Consider the following 17,211-nt stretch of genomic DNA (forward strand, 5'->3'; position numbering starts at 1 on the left):
TCACTTGTATCATAAAAACCTGAATACTGCAGTGCTTGATACTATCACTTTTTAGGTTTCAATCAGCCAGTGGGCTACATTGAAGAAGCAGCAGATGTAAACGAAAAAAAGGTATGCATTATTTGGGATGCCGAATGGCAACTTCAAGTTCAACTAGGGATATGATATCCAAGTGAGCTGGCAACATGGTAAAGCTAGCAGATGAAGTATAACCATCACCTTTTAAGTATAAAGAGCCAACAGAAAACAGGACAGGCCAACATGTAAAGTAGAAACCACTTTAAGAGTGGGTCATCCTGCTCCCAGTTTATTGCTTTTTGAAAACACCAAAAAAAAAAAAAACACATCAACTTACATTGGAATTGTCTCTTGAACTCGGAGGATTCATCCCGGAATTATGGTGTAGGAAGCTTCTCTGATAGGTGGGCTGTGTATCACTGACTGGACTGTGTGGCACCATCACAGCTGAATTAACAATGTGATAAATAGTTAAACTCAAACGTTAAAACACACTGATATAAACATACATTTTTTTGTATACATTTTCTCTATTTTTCTCAGTAGGTGAAGCACTAGGCTCTTTTTTTTTTTTTTTTTTTTTTTTTTTTTTTACATATGTACTAGTGAAATCTAAATTCAACACAGCTGAATGGGTCAAGAGTAAAGACATAAATGCATTACATCAGTTTATAATATCTGATAATCATGACTAATAGTGCAAAATGTAATATACATAGAAATATACAAAAATAAAAAAAGGAAAAAAAAAAAAGTGAAGTTTGAAATGATAGGATACAGTATAGGTAAATCAGCAACAATAAATAACATATTGCTATATGTAGATAGCAATATCTAGGATATTGTCTAGGAAATTCATTGCCTGCCAAGGATAGGCAATCTGAACTTCCCAACAATTTTTCTCTATTACAACACTGGGACAGAGCTTATTCTACCTAGTAAAACCCTCCCAGTCAGCATAAAGGAAAAAAAATGTGTCTATGTATATAACTGACCAGGAATGGATTGATTTGTCCTACCAAAGTGCTTTTACATTTTTTAATGAAATAATATTGTATGAATCTGAAATAAACCACTGACGGAATGCAATAAGGGAAAACAAAAGTAGGCAACAAGAAAACATTACAGAAAAGCCCATCTTTGCTGAGTGACCAGAAAGGAGAGCTATGAAAGTCATAACATATAATAACAGTTGTCACAGTTCCATTTGTTGATATCTGTTCATAAGAAATGATGCTTTATTTACCTGGGTGTCTTGTAGAATCAGGAATTACATGAAAGTTGGGCTTATTAAATCGGAGTCCTGAAATGGTGTCATTGATCATCCAAAGATCCCTCTGAGCTGCTGCCTGGTCCTGTATTACAATACAAAGTGGATGAAAAGAAAATATACAGTATATTAGATTTGAAACACTACCAAGGACCTTATGAATACTCAGTTGCTAGTAAAAACACATGACTACATAGGGCCCTCATTAGCTGAAGTTAAGACACCATGTGGCCTTTTTCAGGGGAAGAACAATGAAATTATAATGTATTATTTTCCCATTTCTCTACACCCCCAACTGCTTTTTACCAGTATTAAAAAAGGTACATCTATAAGGGATATAATATGAGAATAGTAAGTGTATGCCCCATATAGGTAAACACCTAAAACCTCTTCGGCATGGATACAATTTGTACAAATTTATGTCATAAAAATTCTATTTAATAGAAGAATTTTAGTGTGATGGAAAATCAACATATTGCTCTGAAATAAAGAGCGATTTAAACCAATAAAGCGGAAGTAAACCATCCTATCCCTTTCAGCCAAGGAAGCTGTTTAATCTTCAACTGCCATGATGCTGCACATAGGATCAGGTATGACACCAGCCATTAAATGGTTTGACAGTTTGGTTGAGAGCACAACCATTGTGACAGTTGCATTCCCAACACATACCAGGAATCAACGGTCTTTTGAAAACTGTTAAATTGATGGGTTTACTTCCGCTTTAAGTAGTGGTTGTGGCTTAACTTGTTTCCCAAGCTTGCACCCTGGAAGAATGCTATTCCTAGGGCCCCTTAGCCAGCAGTCATACAGTGATCTTGCGAGATTACCACAGTGGTGGAACTGCCAGGGTCGCAAAGGTTGCATTTGTGACCGGGCACTGGCGTTCTGTCAACATAGGGGGGCCCCAAGACAGCAAAAAAGGGGGCAACTGCAGAACATGCAAAAGGGTCCCCCTGCAGAACCATAATAAAGGGCTTTGAGAAAGAAGGAACACCTTTGAAACGTGTTACAACCCCCTGGATGGACATAGAACACAGCCATGAGATGGAATAGCAGCTCGTAACGCTGCTTGAGGCGGACACAATTTGCTATACTGAGTAGGCTCCCCTATGCCTGGATCTAGATCACCAGCTCCTGCTGCATACAGCCCAGCTGACGGAAAGGGATAAGTGGGAGGGGGGGGGGGTGAAGGTTTCTTGCACCAGGCCCTGAAGGTTTTAGTTACTCCTCTGGTTTACCAAGCAGTTCAATTCAATGAAAAATAATAAGCTACCAGCTTACCGAGGTGGATAAAAAGATGCAATGTGAATGCATGAATTACATTGAAAACTATCATAGCCTCATTCATAATTTTATCTGAGCAGTGCCTGTGTGCTACTAAAAAAGCGTGTCATACAGTGAGTGGGTGTTCCTGAACTGGCTAACTAAGCATGCAGCTGTAGTCCAGAAGGCTAAAGGCCTGACAGCCAGGGCACAAAAGAGTCTGGCTGTCATCCAACCTTGATGTTAGGCTGTGCATATATTATATATACACACATATAATATATATATATATATATATATATATATATATATATATATATATATATATATATATATATATATATATATATATATATATATACACACACACATACATACATACATACACACACACACACATATACACATATATACATATACACACACACACACACACACACACAAGAACGGACCTGCTGCACCGTCTCCAATAGTGCATCCACTATGCATTATAAGGGTAAAGTGATAAAGCTGGAGTTTCATAGTTACTATATAAGGCATAACATTAATACCTGTGGATGTCCAATCTGACTGACACGTTCCAAAGTTTCTCTGACTGCATGCAATTCATTTTCCAAAGCTCTGTATTCATCCCATGCTCTATCTCGTTCCTACATAAAACATAAATCAAAGAATTAAAGCGGTAATAAACCCAAAACCAAAAATGTAATATATTGCTGTTTATCATTTAATAAATGTGGTGGCTACATTAGTTTTATTTTATTTTTTTAGGCAGTTTTCCTCTCCATGTTCCCTGGTGATCTGGCCAATAACACATCTCCCTTATTAGAGGGCCTCCAGTCTGGATGAAGGAGCACAGGGGGAAACTTTGGAGAGCAACATTGCCAGTTTGGGGAAGGGTAGTTTTAAAATGTACTAGCAATTTTAGATACACTAACAAACTGAGGCCAATATCCAACTCACACTTTATAGGCAGTTACAGCAAACGTTTTTTTTTCCTTTTGTTATCTAGAGGTTTTATATAAATAAAAGCTTATCATTGTAATCACCACTGTCAGTGTTAAATGGTTTGTCTCATGCCTGTACTTGATACATCTGCCGGGGAGAGCTTGTTCTTTTGAAAAAAACAAACAGACTTTCTGGCCGGATCAGCATATGAAAAAAAGAAAAAAGCCTAAAAAAGAAAAAACGAATGCAGACATCACATCTAAGAATTGTTAATCTGCAATCTATTAAAGGTTTGGGTTTAGACATACAGTCACAATTAAGGCCCACGTTCAAAAATGTCTATGGCAGGCAGGCCAAGATCAGATGAAACAGAGGGTAGAACTGAGAAGAATAAAAACCTGAAGGGGGCCGTATTATGTCTGACGCCAACACCTAATACATTCCAGAAAAAGATTACGGCACTTCAGAGCTTATAGCAACATTGCAACTTAAAAGATTTAAGCTTCATGCACACAGGACCTTCTTTTGCACCACCATACACCTTTGCCTTCACATGTTTAGTGTTAATGCATTCTATTGTCCAGAACAGTCATTTCTTCTGGCCATTAGAATACAGTAACACATGAGCACACCTAAACGCTCTAGTGTAATACAAGTTTAGTGTTTTTTCACTGGTGGTGCATTTTTTTCTGCTTGTAAACACCTGTGTGTGCATGGACATAGGCTAACAGAGGGGTGCTTGGAGGCAGAAAAAAAGTAAAAAAGCTTTACAAATTATTTGGGATCTGGGATTAAAAGTATTATTTAAGTCTTTGCAGAGGACACCAAGCTTTACAGTGGAATGACTTCCTAACAGGATGTCTCCAACTTACAAGCTGACCTCAATGTTTCATTTGGCCACTATGTGGCAAACAAAGTTTAATGTTGATAAATGTAAATTTATGCACTTGGGGGCTAAGAATATGCATGCATCATACATACTAGGGGGATTAGAACTGGGGGAATCCATAGCTGAGAAGGATCTGGGTGTTCCGGTAGATCAGAAGCTTAATAATAGCATGCAATGCCAAGCTGCTGTTTCCAAAGCAAGCAAAGTCCTTTCTTGTATTAACAGAGGCATGGACTCCAGAGAGAGAGAGAGATCATTTTGCCCCTGTACAAATCATTAGTAAGACCTCATCTGGAATATGCAGTTCAGTTTTCGGCACCAGTTCTCAAAAAGGATATCTGGGAACTGGAGAAAGTGCAGAGAAGAGCAACCAAACTAATAAGAGGCATGGAGGAGCTCAGCTATGAGGAAAGATTAGAGGAACTTAATTTATTCTCTTGAGAAGAAGAGGAGATAAAGTTAAAAGGTGGGAGGGGGGGGGATATGATCAACATGTATAAATTCATAAGGGGTCCATATGGTGAACTTGGTGTTGAGGAATTCAATTTAAGGTCATCCCAGAGGACAAGGGGGCAGAAAAGAGATTTAATCTCCAAATACGGAAAGGTTTTTTTCACTGTAAGAGCTGTGAAAATGTGGAATAGACTCCCTTCAGAGGTGGTTCTGCCCAGCTCAGTAGATTGCTTTAAAAAAAGGCCTGGATTCTTTCCTAGGTGTAGATAATATAACTGCATGCCTCCCAACATTTGAACTTCAGAATGAGGGACATTTGAGGAGGGATAAGATCTTTGGTGTGTGCAACGCGCTGTGGCAAAATATGGGCATGGGCAAAAGCTTAGCAGTGGGAGGGGCTGAAGGGACGTGATTAAGCAAAGCCCAGGCTTCCTTGTACCTATAAAAATATCAACCGTAGATAAACTGGAGCAATATATTTTTTTTAATATACATTTTAAACCGCACAATGCAAAGGTGGCGTGAGAGTGTCACACACAGCCCCTAAAACTCAAGTTTGATATGCCATCTCTATGGGCATGAAAAGATGTTGCTTGTGCAGAGGTTTTAAAGGAAAGTTTTCAAATTTCACTGGTGTCCAAACCAGACTATGTAAAGTTTATTAAATTAGCAGCCACAGAACATAAACATCACAAAGAACTAATGCCATCACAACAGAAGGTAGCAGACTGCAAGAAACATCAATCTAGCCCAGTGGTCCCCAAACTGCAGCCCTTTGCTTGCCTTTATCTGACCCTTGAGGCATTATTCTTGCAACTAGCACCAACAATGGGGCAGAATTCCTTTGACTGACACAATGGGGCATAATTCCTTCCACTAACAGAAATGGGGCACTATTCCTCCCACTGACACCCAACTATTTATCATACTAATACTAAAGACTGGGCATAGTTTATGCCCACTGGGCACAGTCCAGCCCCCCTAAAGTCTGAAGGACAGTAAAATGGCCCTTTTTGAAAACGTTTGGAGACCCCTTATCTAGCCAATAATAATTGGTTCCTTTCAATAATTCGTAACCCATACCTTCTAAATTTTCTTAAAGCACATGGCAAAGAAAAACAAACACTTAAGCAGTACATGTCTGCAATAAGTGCACATTTCCATGTGGTTATTTTTTTCCATTTAAATAACAGAGAAATACCTATTGATTTGCTAAAAATGCATGCAGCTCCTAATTTCCTATTATAGGCTGAGAATATGCACAAAATCCCACCCCCCCCCCCAGGACAACCAACGCATTTCACCTGATAGGCTTAATAGTAGAGGACCTATGTTAGAGAGGTGGTTCGGGGGGCAGGACCATGCACTGCACCTTGTTTTCTAATTAAAGTTTTGATTTTGAAGACATTGGTGTGTGGCTTTTCAACTGAATTATACCAAGCTGTCATAAGGCAGCACTCGATTCCAGTGCATTTTTCTTTGATGCTACAAATATAGTCTTTTTTTAGAACCATATGCAGACATAGGCAAAAGGAACGTGTAGGTCTCAAGAGAAGGCGATATATGGAGATGTTGTTATATGGAAACTTGTGAACATAGACATACCAGGGAGAGGTCACACAGCTTGGCCCGCACATACACCAGGTCATCCTGCAGCATCCTCTGCTGGTACCAAATATTCTCAATCACCTGTTCCTGACCTTGGAACTCCTCCAGGTGATGGTGCGTTAACTGAAGAGCATCCTCCAGTTTCTCCTAATAAACGAAAACAAAACCATACCGTTCACAATGATCATAAACATCACTTTCTTAGAAAGACACATCTAAATTTGGTAGACCGCAAACTAGTCATATGTGCTCAATGATGGTGCCCATGCATCCAAAATGTATCACAAATGTATAACTGTACTCACTGTGCCATTTACATAACAGCACAGAATACACAATTTACATTACAATGCTTAACAGCACAGAATACACGATAGGCACATTACTAGAATGGGTAAAGGTCTTTAATTGTCCCATCTTCTCATAAGTGTAATGTTTCATATAAAATGACCTTTAACACCATTACACATGAATTCTTGACATGTAACCGATTACAGCAAAATAAAGAAGAAAAAAAAAAAAAAGTCTTCTGCAGGCAGAAGGAAAGATTTCTTCAGTCTTCATATCAGTACAACATTGTAACTTTATATAAGTTACAATGTGAAAGGTCACAGCAGGGGTGAATAAATGTCAGATATCTTTGATATTTAGGAGTGGCTACTGATTTCACACTTACTTGTGTGGGATCATATAATCCACACTCCAGGTGCAATCTCATCATCTACTGGACCCCACTGCATCAAAATGACCATGGGTTCAATGTTCCTACATCTCCCAATTAGAAAAAAGCCCTGGCAAGAGGGAATGTTTTAGCCATCGAAACACATTGGCTTCTTCCCATCTAGTAGTTGTGCCCGTGTCATCAAGAATAAAAGGATATACTGTACAAACGTTTAAATCGATAATCTGGCACTTGGTTCGTTCTATTTAAAAAAAACATTTTTTCACAGAAACAGTTGTAGTTATTTTTAATATACATTGTGGCATTTGTAGATGCAAATACCACTTGTGGATATCTTTTCTTACAAGCAGATGAAAACAAACTCCTATTCCAGAGTAATTGGTATGTTAGGTGGCAGTGTAGGAGGTGAATTTTTTTTTTTTCTCATAATGATGGACATTAAATAAAAAACACACTTCGAGATTTACCTTCTCAGCTTTAAAATGAGCAGACTCATCTTCAATGCTGATAAGAAGTTTATCGTGGCCACACATCTTGGTTAGAAGAACCTGTAATAAAAGAGTAAAACTTTATAATGTGAGGAAAATGTGTGTAAGATTGTTCTTCCACTTTATTATGAAGGGAAGTGCAAAGATTTTGATCTAAATACTCTTTATTAGGTATGAATGGAGCCTGGTAGGTACAAGTGCTGCCAGACATCTCCACTGAGGCACAGCCAATTCCAATCATTTCCTACACACCGATCCGTTTGGAAGCACAGTCACTTCACAGACTAAAAGGGCCAGAGAAAGCATACGGTTTCCTTAAAGGGAATGGATATTCAATTTTCACATATTTTAAGTCAGAACTACAAAAAAGTAGTTAAAATATGCACCATATCTTTGTAGGGCGGTAAAAGTGAAATACTGAATACAAATTTTTTGTGTTCTCACATCCAGCCAGTAGATGGAACTTTTGGTTCATTTTCCTCAAAAAAAGCCTGTTTGTGAAGCTTCATAGCTCTAGCTGAAGATTAGATAACCAAGTTCATAGCTAAAAGTAGTGCCTCTTCCTCTTCACTTCCCTTCCCTTCTCTTCTCTTCTCTTACCTCTGAGGATTCACCGGGGGAGAAAAGCAAACAACTTCTGCCGTGCTATCCCACTAAAACCATAGCGCTCTAGGAATCCATTTTCATAGGTGCAGCCCATTTTAAAGGTTTGTGTGTGAAAATATTGTGTGAAGGTCAGATGGACAGTCAGGCAACCAACTGGAGTATCCATTTTTTTTTTCTCATTACAGGCTCGGTAGTTATAGTGAGGCATTTCAGAAGTTGGCCCGCTGAAACGTTTACTTACAGATGCAGGATCTGGGGCTGCTCTCCTAATCCTAGCATAACTACCTCCCGAGTCAATAATGTGGAACAAGTTCATACTTTCTACTCAAAACTGTGAAACCAAGATCAGAATCGACAGCCCCAATACACTATAAAATGCGTTTCTGCCAAGCCTTCAAACACAGACATTTCCTTTCCTCCAGTTTTCACCAATAGTTTTTTTGTGTTTTCAGAATTTATGTCTAGAAAGATATCCTAAACAAAATGTCTACACCCAAGGCGTAAAATGTAAGCTATGCTGATTATGTACTTTGCATGTAAATATTTTCCTTTCCGGTTTTACTCTGCATTTCCACAGAACATTCCAGATTTAACCACTGGAAATAGATACAATGGAAGTTCCAAGTAAACGCAATTATGAATATTTTCTTTCATTTAGGTGTAAGATTTAGAATATATACACATATGCATACACACACACACACCTACATATAGTACATATCTCTAACACACACACTTTAAAAAGTTCATGGAAAAATCTAATTTAAGTTATGCAATTTTAGGAATAGTCTATTATGCTACTTAAGCAAAATACTTCTGTAGGCGATACCACAAGCCAGAAATACCTTCCCGCAGGAAGGGGGGTGGGGGGCTAGCTTGAGAATTTAACCATACCTTTTTTTAGAACATAAATGGTATCAAAATGGGTACCTTTTAAAAACCTTAAGATAGAAAAGAGGAAAAAGTCACCAGATGCTAAATCAAAGATGTCCACCAAAATTCTAGGGTGCTTTTTGGCTAGCTATTTCGCAAATTTTCTCAAAACCATACATAAGGAGATGTTCCGGTCCTAACTTTGCCAAAAGGACAACTTACTGAATTCCCTTAGCATCCCAGAAAACAGTCGCCACAATCTTTCCTCCTGACTGGAGCCTTTCCTCCTTTAGGCAGCCTTTGCTTCAACTGAGCTTTGTTTTCAGGATCCTACTTACAAAGCCAAGTTTCATCTCACGTTACAATTCGCTTCTGAAAGTCCTCTGGATTTTGATACCATTTGTTCAAAATTTCCATTGAAAGCTCTGCTATTGTCTGTTGCTGATCTGGGCATAACAGTTTTGGTACCCAAGGAGCAGTTTGCTTAGCTTTAATTTCTTAGATGAAACGGTGCTGCATGAACACAACCCTGTTGAGATGCCCAGAGTGCTAGATACTTTTTCTGCCATTAATCATTGGTCACCCTTGATTAAATCTCAAACAGAATCACTTTTGTCCTCACAAACTGATGTCGATGGTCTGCCCGTTCATTCATCGCCGACAACTCTGTCTTGTTCTACTTTGAAATGGGCTATCCATATGTAAATTGCAGATTTTTTTGATGAATCTCCCTAAAAAACTTTTGTCAAAACAGTTGTGACGTCCAACCAATTTTCACCATAAATCGGATGTTAGTTCTTGCTTCAATTTTGGACAGAATTCATGTTGCTCCACAGAGGGTTGACTTCACACTGGAATAGGATTCAGTCTAACTCTATTAAATAACCTAACTTGGTTTACTCTGCTATAAACTGATATTACATTTTTGTATTTTATTTTTTTTAAATAAAATGAATTTTCCCCAAACCTTTTCAATGCCGCTCGAATAAAATAGAGTTTGCATTTCTTCCCTGTGCTTGTGTGGGTTTCCTCCCACATTGATAGATAAGAGCATAAGATTCCGGGACAAATGACAGTCTTGGCCCGGAGCCACACCTCCAACGCATTTCACTCCACCTACTGGAGCTTACTCGGGGGAGTTTATATCTACATTGACCCTCTATGTGTATTCATGCATGTGAAGCAAGGACTGGATATTTTAAGCTCCCTGAGGAGAGGACTGACATTAATGTACAGTATGTAAAGCACTGCATAAATGGGTTGCCACTTTGTAAAATACATATTATATATATATATATATATATATATATATATATATATATATAGGATTAAATGTTTAAGTCTTCAGCTGCTTTACAAAGGTGATGTTTAGGCATCTGGTTTGTTGCTGTACCTTTGTGAAAAAAAAGGGCTGCCTCCATGTCTCGGTTTGCGCAATACTGTATGTCCTATAGTTCGGAAACTCAGATTTAAGTTAGTGACCAAATTCATAGGTGTCTTCTGCAACCGATAAAAGGTATTTAAACAGCATTTTTTTTCCTGGATATTGCTTCACTGCAGTGATTTGTAAGCTCTATGCCGACACCACTTAAAGAGCCTTACTTGTATTTTAATACATACATCTGAATAATCCTGAACTGTGCCTCACTGTACACACTGCACTCAGGAAAAACTATAACACATAAAAAGGAAGCTCACTTAATATGTGTTCATATGTTCATTTAACTACTTTCTTTTAATCATTTCCTACCTTATTTTTTTAGGAACATCCAAGAAAATAACATTTTGATATGGGATTATTCACTGCAGAGATAAACATTACAATCACACTCATAGTCCATTGACACCTCCTCAAACTCTCTCTACCTTGGTACAGACATTGAGCTTGAAAAAGTCTGCAGGACCCTGGTGTTGCACCCACAAACCATGTATTGCAGATGCAATGCTTTGCAGGATTTTTCTTTTTTGCACAAGAGGTGGGCTTGGCCTTCAAGCAGGATCTCTGGTACAAAGCCACACCCATTAATATTGCTACAGGTGATTAAGTATAAATTACATTATTTAGCGAGCCTTAAACATGGGAAAAGCCATGTTGTGTCTGCATGCTCCAGATCACAAAGTCCTAATGGTCTTTTCAAGAAAAGTGGTCTTAAGAGAGATCTTAAAATAGCAGAATTATCCTTCTAAAAAAATTCAAGCCATTGAGCATGCTGATCCACTGGCTTCAAAAGTTTGAGTTTGTCACTCAGAGCAGGTGCTGACATCACTCTAACGCAGTGTTTTTCAACTCCGGTCCTCAGAGCACACTAACAGGCCAGGTTTTAAGTATTACCTTGGGGAGAGGCAGACTAGAATACTGCAATCACTGAAAAGCAAATGATATCACCTGTGATGTATTTCACTTTTCTTGCAAACCTGGCCTGTTGGTGTGCCCGAGGACCGGAGATGACAAACCCTGATCTAACCAAACTTGCTGCATGCTTTGCTTGTAATTATGCCCAAGACAGTCAGGCAGCTAGCATTTTCAAAAAGATTAGTAATGCCTGCATCTATGTTTGTCACAATACTGGTTTCCCCGAAGACATCTCTAACACTTAGGCCCCCTTCACCTGAACGACCCTAAGCCTCACTTTGTTGTGGTGCGTTTTTGGAGCTGCATCATTCAGTTTAAATGGGTCTCCCTCCGCTAAAGGAGCTCATGTACCAATTTTTTGCTACTGGCCAGACCTATTTAGCCTTTGCGTGTGTTGCTGTGATATTCGTGCATTTTGTCGCATGCTAAATACTACAAAAATCGCACCGCGTTTGGGGTGCCATTAAGAAATAATGACAGTGCATCTGCATTTTGCTGTGACTCTGGAATTGCGGGCAGAATCGTGCAATTCTGCCTGCGATTCCAAAACACTCAGTGAACGGGGCCTTAGAAAACCCTTTCTAAATACAGGTGGGCGTGTTCAGCGATTCCCAAGAGTCAATAAGCAGCAGGTGGGCTCATGTCTGCCTGAAATTCACAGTCACTGCCTAAGACAAAAATTTCAGTGTATTACCAACTACTCAAACAGAAAGCACAAAGAGCAAATTACTTACATCAATGCTATTTTCTGGCACACGTCCTGGATAAGGACCTCTGTTCTGATACTGGGCAGGTCCTGAAGGCTAAAAAATGTAAACACAGGAGATTTAATATAATCGGGTATCCATGTAAATATTGTGTCAATAGTCAAATCTCAAAAGTCATTGACATACCATATCCTCAGTAACTCTATACCCACAGCAAACTGCGGTCAGATGGGCAGGCATGATCTAACGGGGGGAGGAGGGGGATCTAAACACAGGAGTACAGGCATGGTATGCATAGGCACAGTGTCTTGCAATTCCTTTTCAAAAGGCACAGATGCAAACTGATCACGCTGAGACTGATTTCTACCCGTGCATAGCATATTTAGAAGGCAACAAGGTGAATGGGGCTGGCAGATCAAGTATTGTAATGTATTTCAGTACTTTTCAAGAAATAAAAAAAGGCTTACTGCGTACATAGTTGGGGACAAAGGAAATAAATCCCCCATCTATATATTTTAAGATTTACATAGACTTTAAGCATCTATTTTCCCTGGGGCTTTGGGAGCTAGATGTTGGCAGCTCCTATGCCAACTAATATAGTCACAAAGCTATGGCTGAGGATACAGACCCCCAAAAAATTGGAGTGAGGAACTGCAGACACCTGTGAATAAAAGGTCATGCTTGAAATAACTTGAGCATCAAAAGCGCATCTTCACTGGTCATAGAATGTATATACAAAATACACAAGTAACGGGTTTCATGGCCTACATACGCCACTTCTTGTATTACATATATGTATGTGTGTGTGTGAGTGTATGTTCCATGACCAATAAGGAATAATCTTTGACACACAAGTCACTTTATGCACCTCCTTTCTTCACTGGTATTCCTGTTTATACTGGGATCCAACTGCTTGGCAAACTGAAAAATCCTGACAAGTATAAGGAGTGCAAAGATGAAAGGCTGCCTATGCTTTAACAGTGTAGTCGATAAATGAAGTTTACTGAAGTCTTCAAAACATACAATACACAGATATCCCAGTTTCAAACCACAGGACAGGGGGCTGATAATTATCTTTGCTCTCAGATTACCACTATCATGGATTGGACTGAGACTTGCTGGTGTGTGGAGGGGTGGTTTGTGCACGTGCTCATCTACAAGTATGTAGTGACCATGTTATAGGTTTTCCTTTCAGGTTGCTTGATCTCACATCCCCACAGATGGGAGTATCAGAGTACAATTTTTCATTCTTTTGATTCGTCACCACACTGATCCCAGTTGCTACAAAACTACCACACTTAAAAGGATCTATACTGTGGCTATTTAGCTCCCATTGTTCTATACTTTGGAGCATTTTCTCATGCTATAGTCACAAACAATGAGATGCATTTGTCAAAGTAGCCCCAATACTCCCACTTTAGATCTATGGGAGTACAAAATGCACTGAAAATATTAAAGCGGTTCTAAAGGTTCAAGGTTTTTTACCTTCATGCATTCGGGCTAAAAAACCTTCTGGGTGCAGCTCGCCCCCCCTTATACTTACCTGAGCCCCATCCCGATCCTACGATGTGCTTGAGAGCAGTGGCTCACCTGGGTCTCTCGCTCTTCATTGGCTTACACAGCAGCGGGAGCCGTTGACACTTGCTGTCAATCACAGCCAATGATTGACCAAAGCCACGCTCGTGTGTGAACACACACACAGAATGTGTCTCGGGAGTGAGCCTGCTCGAGTGCCCCCATAACAATAGGCTGGCTATTGGGGGCACTCAATAGGTGGGGGGAGCCAGGACTGCTAGCAGGGGGAACCAAAAAAAAAAAAATTGGAACTGGGGATGCTCTGTGCAAAACCATTACACAGAGCATGCAAGTATTGCATGTTATTTAAAAAAAAAATCCTTTAGAAACCACTGTAAATGTATGCATACCTGTTATTTTTTTAAGCTCTGGATGTACTTTTACAAAAATGACTCACCACAGCACTCAATGACATCCTCTTTCCTGCAGGTAAATGTGGACGGGTGGAAACTGGAGGCAGGGGAGGCAACTGGGAGTAACTAGCTGAAGCCTGTATTAAAAAATAAAAAAAGAGAAGAGGTTTAGGTACTTAAGAGTAAACACCATTAAGATGATCAGTTTTCTCCAAATGTTACCAGAAATGAAAGGGAGTTTCCCCCAGCGTCAGTTACTGTTAGATTGACCGTCACACTATCGTAGTCCTATTACAAGGCACGTTCGACAACACCATTAGTAGCATTAAAAAATTAAATCAAAAATTACAGTATGTATATACCATAGTTTGTAGGTGCTATAACTTTCACATAAAAAAAATAAACGAAAAAAAAAAAAAAAAAAATCACACACACCTTACTGGGATGTACATTTTTGGGCAAAATTTAGGAAGACCTTTTTTTCATTTTTTTGTGGACTGGCTTTATAGAAGTAAAAAGTATTGGGTTTTTTCTCTACAAAATGTTTAGTTTTTTTTAGCTTATATTCCAAAAAAATTAATAAATAAATAAAAAAGAAGAAGAACCCAGTGGTGGTCAAATACCACCATAAAAAGCTCCATTTCTGTGAAAAGAAATTGTAATAATATTTTATATAAATTTTGTTTGGGTATGACTGCGCAATTACCAATTTAAGTAGCACAGTGCCGAATAGCAAAAAAATTGCTTGGTCAAGAAGGGGGTAAAATCTTCTGGAGCTTGAGTGGTTAAGAATACTCTTACACTGCTTTTAATTAAATATCATTGCAAAACCACTAAAAAATTAGGTAGATAATTCTCTATTTTAGAAAACTTTATCCCCAGATGAAATATTCATACAGTATAACATCCTCTCGGTTATTTAGCTGACAAACATAGGATGCAGAGTTCTCCAAGAATGAAGAATCTGACCAGAACACTGCTCATCTGGAACTCAGACACACAGCCTGGCCAGCACCCCAAGGAAACACAAGACTAGACATGGCGTTAGCCAAATGCAGAAGTAAAATAAAGCCTTGTGTTCCGTGTATGGCTATCAGCTTTTCAGTAATACAGTACTCAGGGAAATATTACTTTACGCTGCCCAAGAGATACATAGAAGCGCTCATTCGCACAGTTCATTAGTTTATGATATAGTATACTCACAACATTTGACAGGTGCCTCGGTGTGTAGCCAAGACTCCGGCCAGAAAAGGCTGCTGGAGGGTGCAATGACCGCTCAGAATACTGTTGGCAGAAAGAAACGGAAAAATTAGCAAAACAGGATGAGAGAGTTTTGTTCAAAATCTTAACATTATAGTACATTCTGCAGGACTACCACAGGAAACAAAAGATTTCTGTATGATAGGTTCTGTATATATAGATGTGCTTTACCCTTACCGAAAGCAATGGCTTTTGGAATAATGGCTTATTAGCTCTGGCAAAAACACACTGATGCAATGGGATACTGCCAAAGATAAAAAATCCAATTGACACCGCCCATGTAAAACTGCTGATGGATGACAAAAACTATGTTTTTGGAAAAAAGCACAAAAGTTAAGCCCCCAAGAAACATGTCAAATGACAACACCAGAACCTATACTAGAAGTAAAATATAACAAAAACAGGAGAAGTCTGTGTGCACTGAGAAGCACATCTAGGCCCAGTCACACCTGCATGGGATTAACCTTGATTTCCTGCAAATTCCCTGTGAGCAGCTGTGGGTGGAAAGCCTCATTCAAAGCAATGTTTGAATGTAATTAAACATGCAGCACAGTGGCTAAGTAGTTAGCACTTCTGCCTAGCAGCACTAGGGTCATTGGTTCGAAGCCCAACCACTGCACTACATGCCTGGAGTTTGCATGTTCTCCCTGTGCCTGCATGGGTTTCCTCCGGGTACACTGGTTTCCTCCTACACTCCAAATACATAGTTACGTTGATTGGTTCCTATCTGAATTTGTCCTAGTAGATGTATGAATGGGAGTTAGGGACTTTAGATGGTAAGCTCCTTGAGGGCAGGGACTGATGTGAATGTATATTACATACTGTATGTAAAGCACTGGGTAAAAATCGATGGCAATATACAAGTACCTATAAAAAAAAAAAATCGGATTTTTGTAAGATCTTACCGTAAAATCCTTTTCTCTTAGCTCATTGACAGACGTAGTCTTCTTGATTCACAAGAACTGGGTTATGTTGTCTCCGCAGGAGTAGGACTAGGCAGAAAGAAAAAACGTTCTGACTCCACCCTAGGGGCAGTCCCAGAGGGTATATCCTCTTCCTGTCTGCTACAGAGAATCAGTTCTGTCACAAAGCAGCAACAGAGAATTTAACCCAACCCAACTCAATGATAGAGGGGCGGGTACTACGTCTGTCAATGAGCTAAGAGAAAAGGATTTTACGGTAAGATCTTACAAAAATCCGATTTTCTCTGTCGCTCATTGACAGACGTAGTCTTCTTGATTCACAAGAACTGGGACATCCAGAAGCAGTGCCACAAATGAGGGGTGGGATTGACAGAAATCAAAATCCAATCTAGAAGGCCCAACCGGAGCCAACCAGAAGTATCAAAGGACTCATCGATTAAACAGATGAGACCTACCCCACAAATCCTCGAGGTAGACCAACAGTCTCCTCAAACAGTGGCCTGCAGGAACCTTGCGGCCAGAAGAGGCATCTGACGATGCCATCACATAAACCTTATACAATATTGTAAAGGTATGAACCGACGACTAAACAGTCGCCTTGAAAACCTGAACCACGGACGCCTGATGGCGGAAGGTCCAGGAAACTCTTAAGCGCCCGAGTCCGAACCGACAGGCACCCTCTCTTCACAATACCCTCTCCACCGGGGTGGGGGGTTGTGGACCACTCCGGACGCCTCGACTCTCTGGTTCCTGGCGTCCAAGCGAGACTTTTAACTCGCAAGGTCAGTCCCTCCAATGGGACTCCGTCGCGGCCGACCCAGCGCGGAGCTCTGGTCTGCACGCGCTCGTAGGCAGAAACCGGGGTGACCACTGGATCTCAACATCCAGCCCGTCGCCCGGCCCCGCATACTTACTTGAATGTGTTGCGGCCGACCAAGCGCG

The 17,211-nt window shown here is 39.8% G+C and overlaps 1 protein-coding gene across 1 annotated transcript in view; it reads right to left on the reverse strand.

The window, feature by feature from the left end:
- The window catches only part of LOC309568645 (pleckstrin homology domain-containing family A member 7-like), a 130,583-nt gene that overhangs the window by 24,807 nt on the left and 88,565 nt on the right, over positions 1-17,211 (reverse strand). Inside the window, exons 9-16 of the mRNA XM_082274375.1 lie at positions 15,290-15,370; positions 14,131-14,223; positions 12,186-12,254; positions 7,599-7,679; positions 6,447-6,596; positions 3,103-3,201; positions 1,265-1,373; positions 356-465 (exon numbers count right to left, since the gene is read on the reverse strand). Coding sequence (XP_082130501.1) covers positions 356-465; positions 1,265-1,373; positions 3,103-3,201; positions 6,447-6,596; positions 7,599-7,679; positions 12,186-12,254; positions 14,131-14,223; positions 15,290-15,370 — 792 coding nt within the window. The remainder of the gene's footprint in view (positions 1-355; positions 466-1,264; positions 1,374-3,102; positions 3,202-6,446; positions 6,597-7,598; positions 7,680-12,185; positions 12,255-14,130; positions 14,224-15,289; positions 15,371-17,211) is intronic.

This window comes from Pelophylax lessonae (assembly GCF_965119305.1).
Source record: "Pelophylax lessonae genome assembly, chromosome: 12".
NCBI classification, from domain to species: Eukaryota; Metazoa; Chordata; class Amphibia; order Anura; family Ranidae; genus Pelophylax; species Pelophylax lessonae.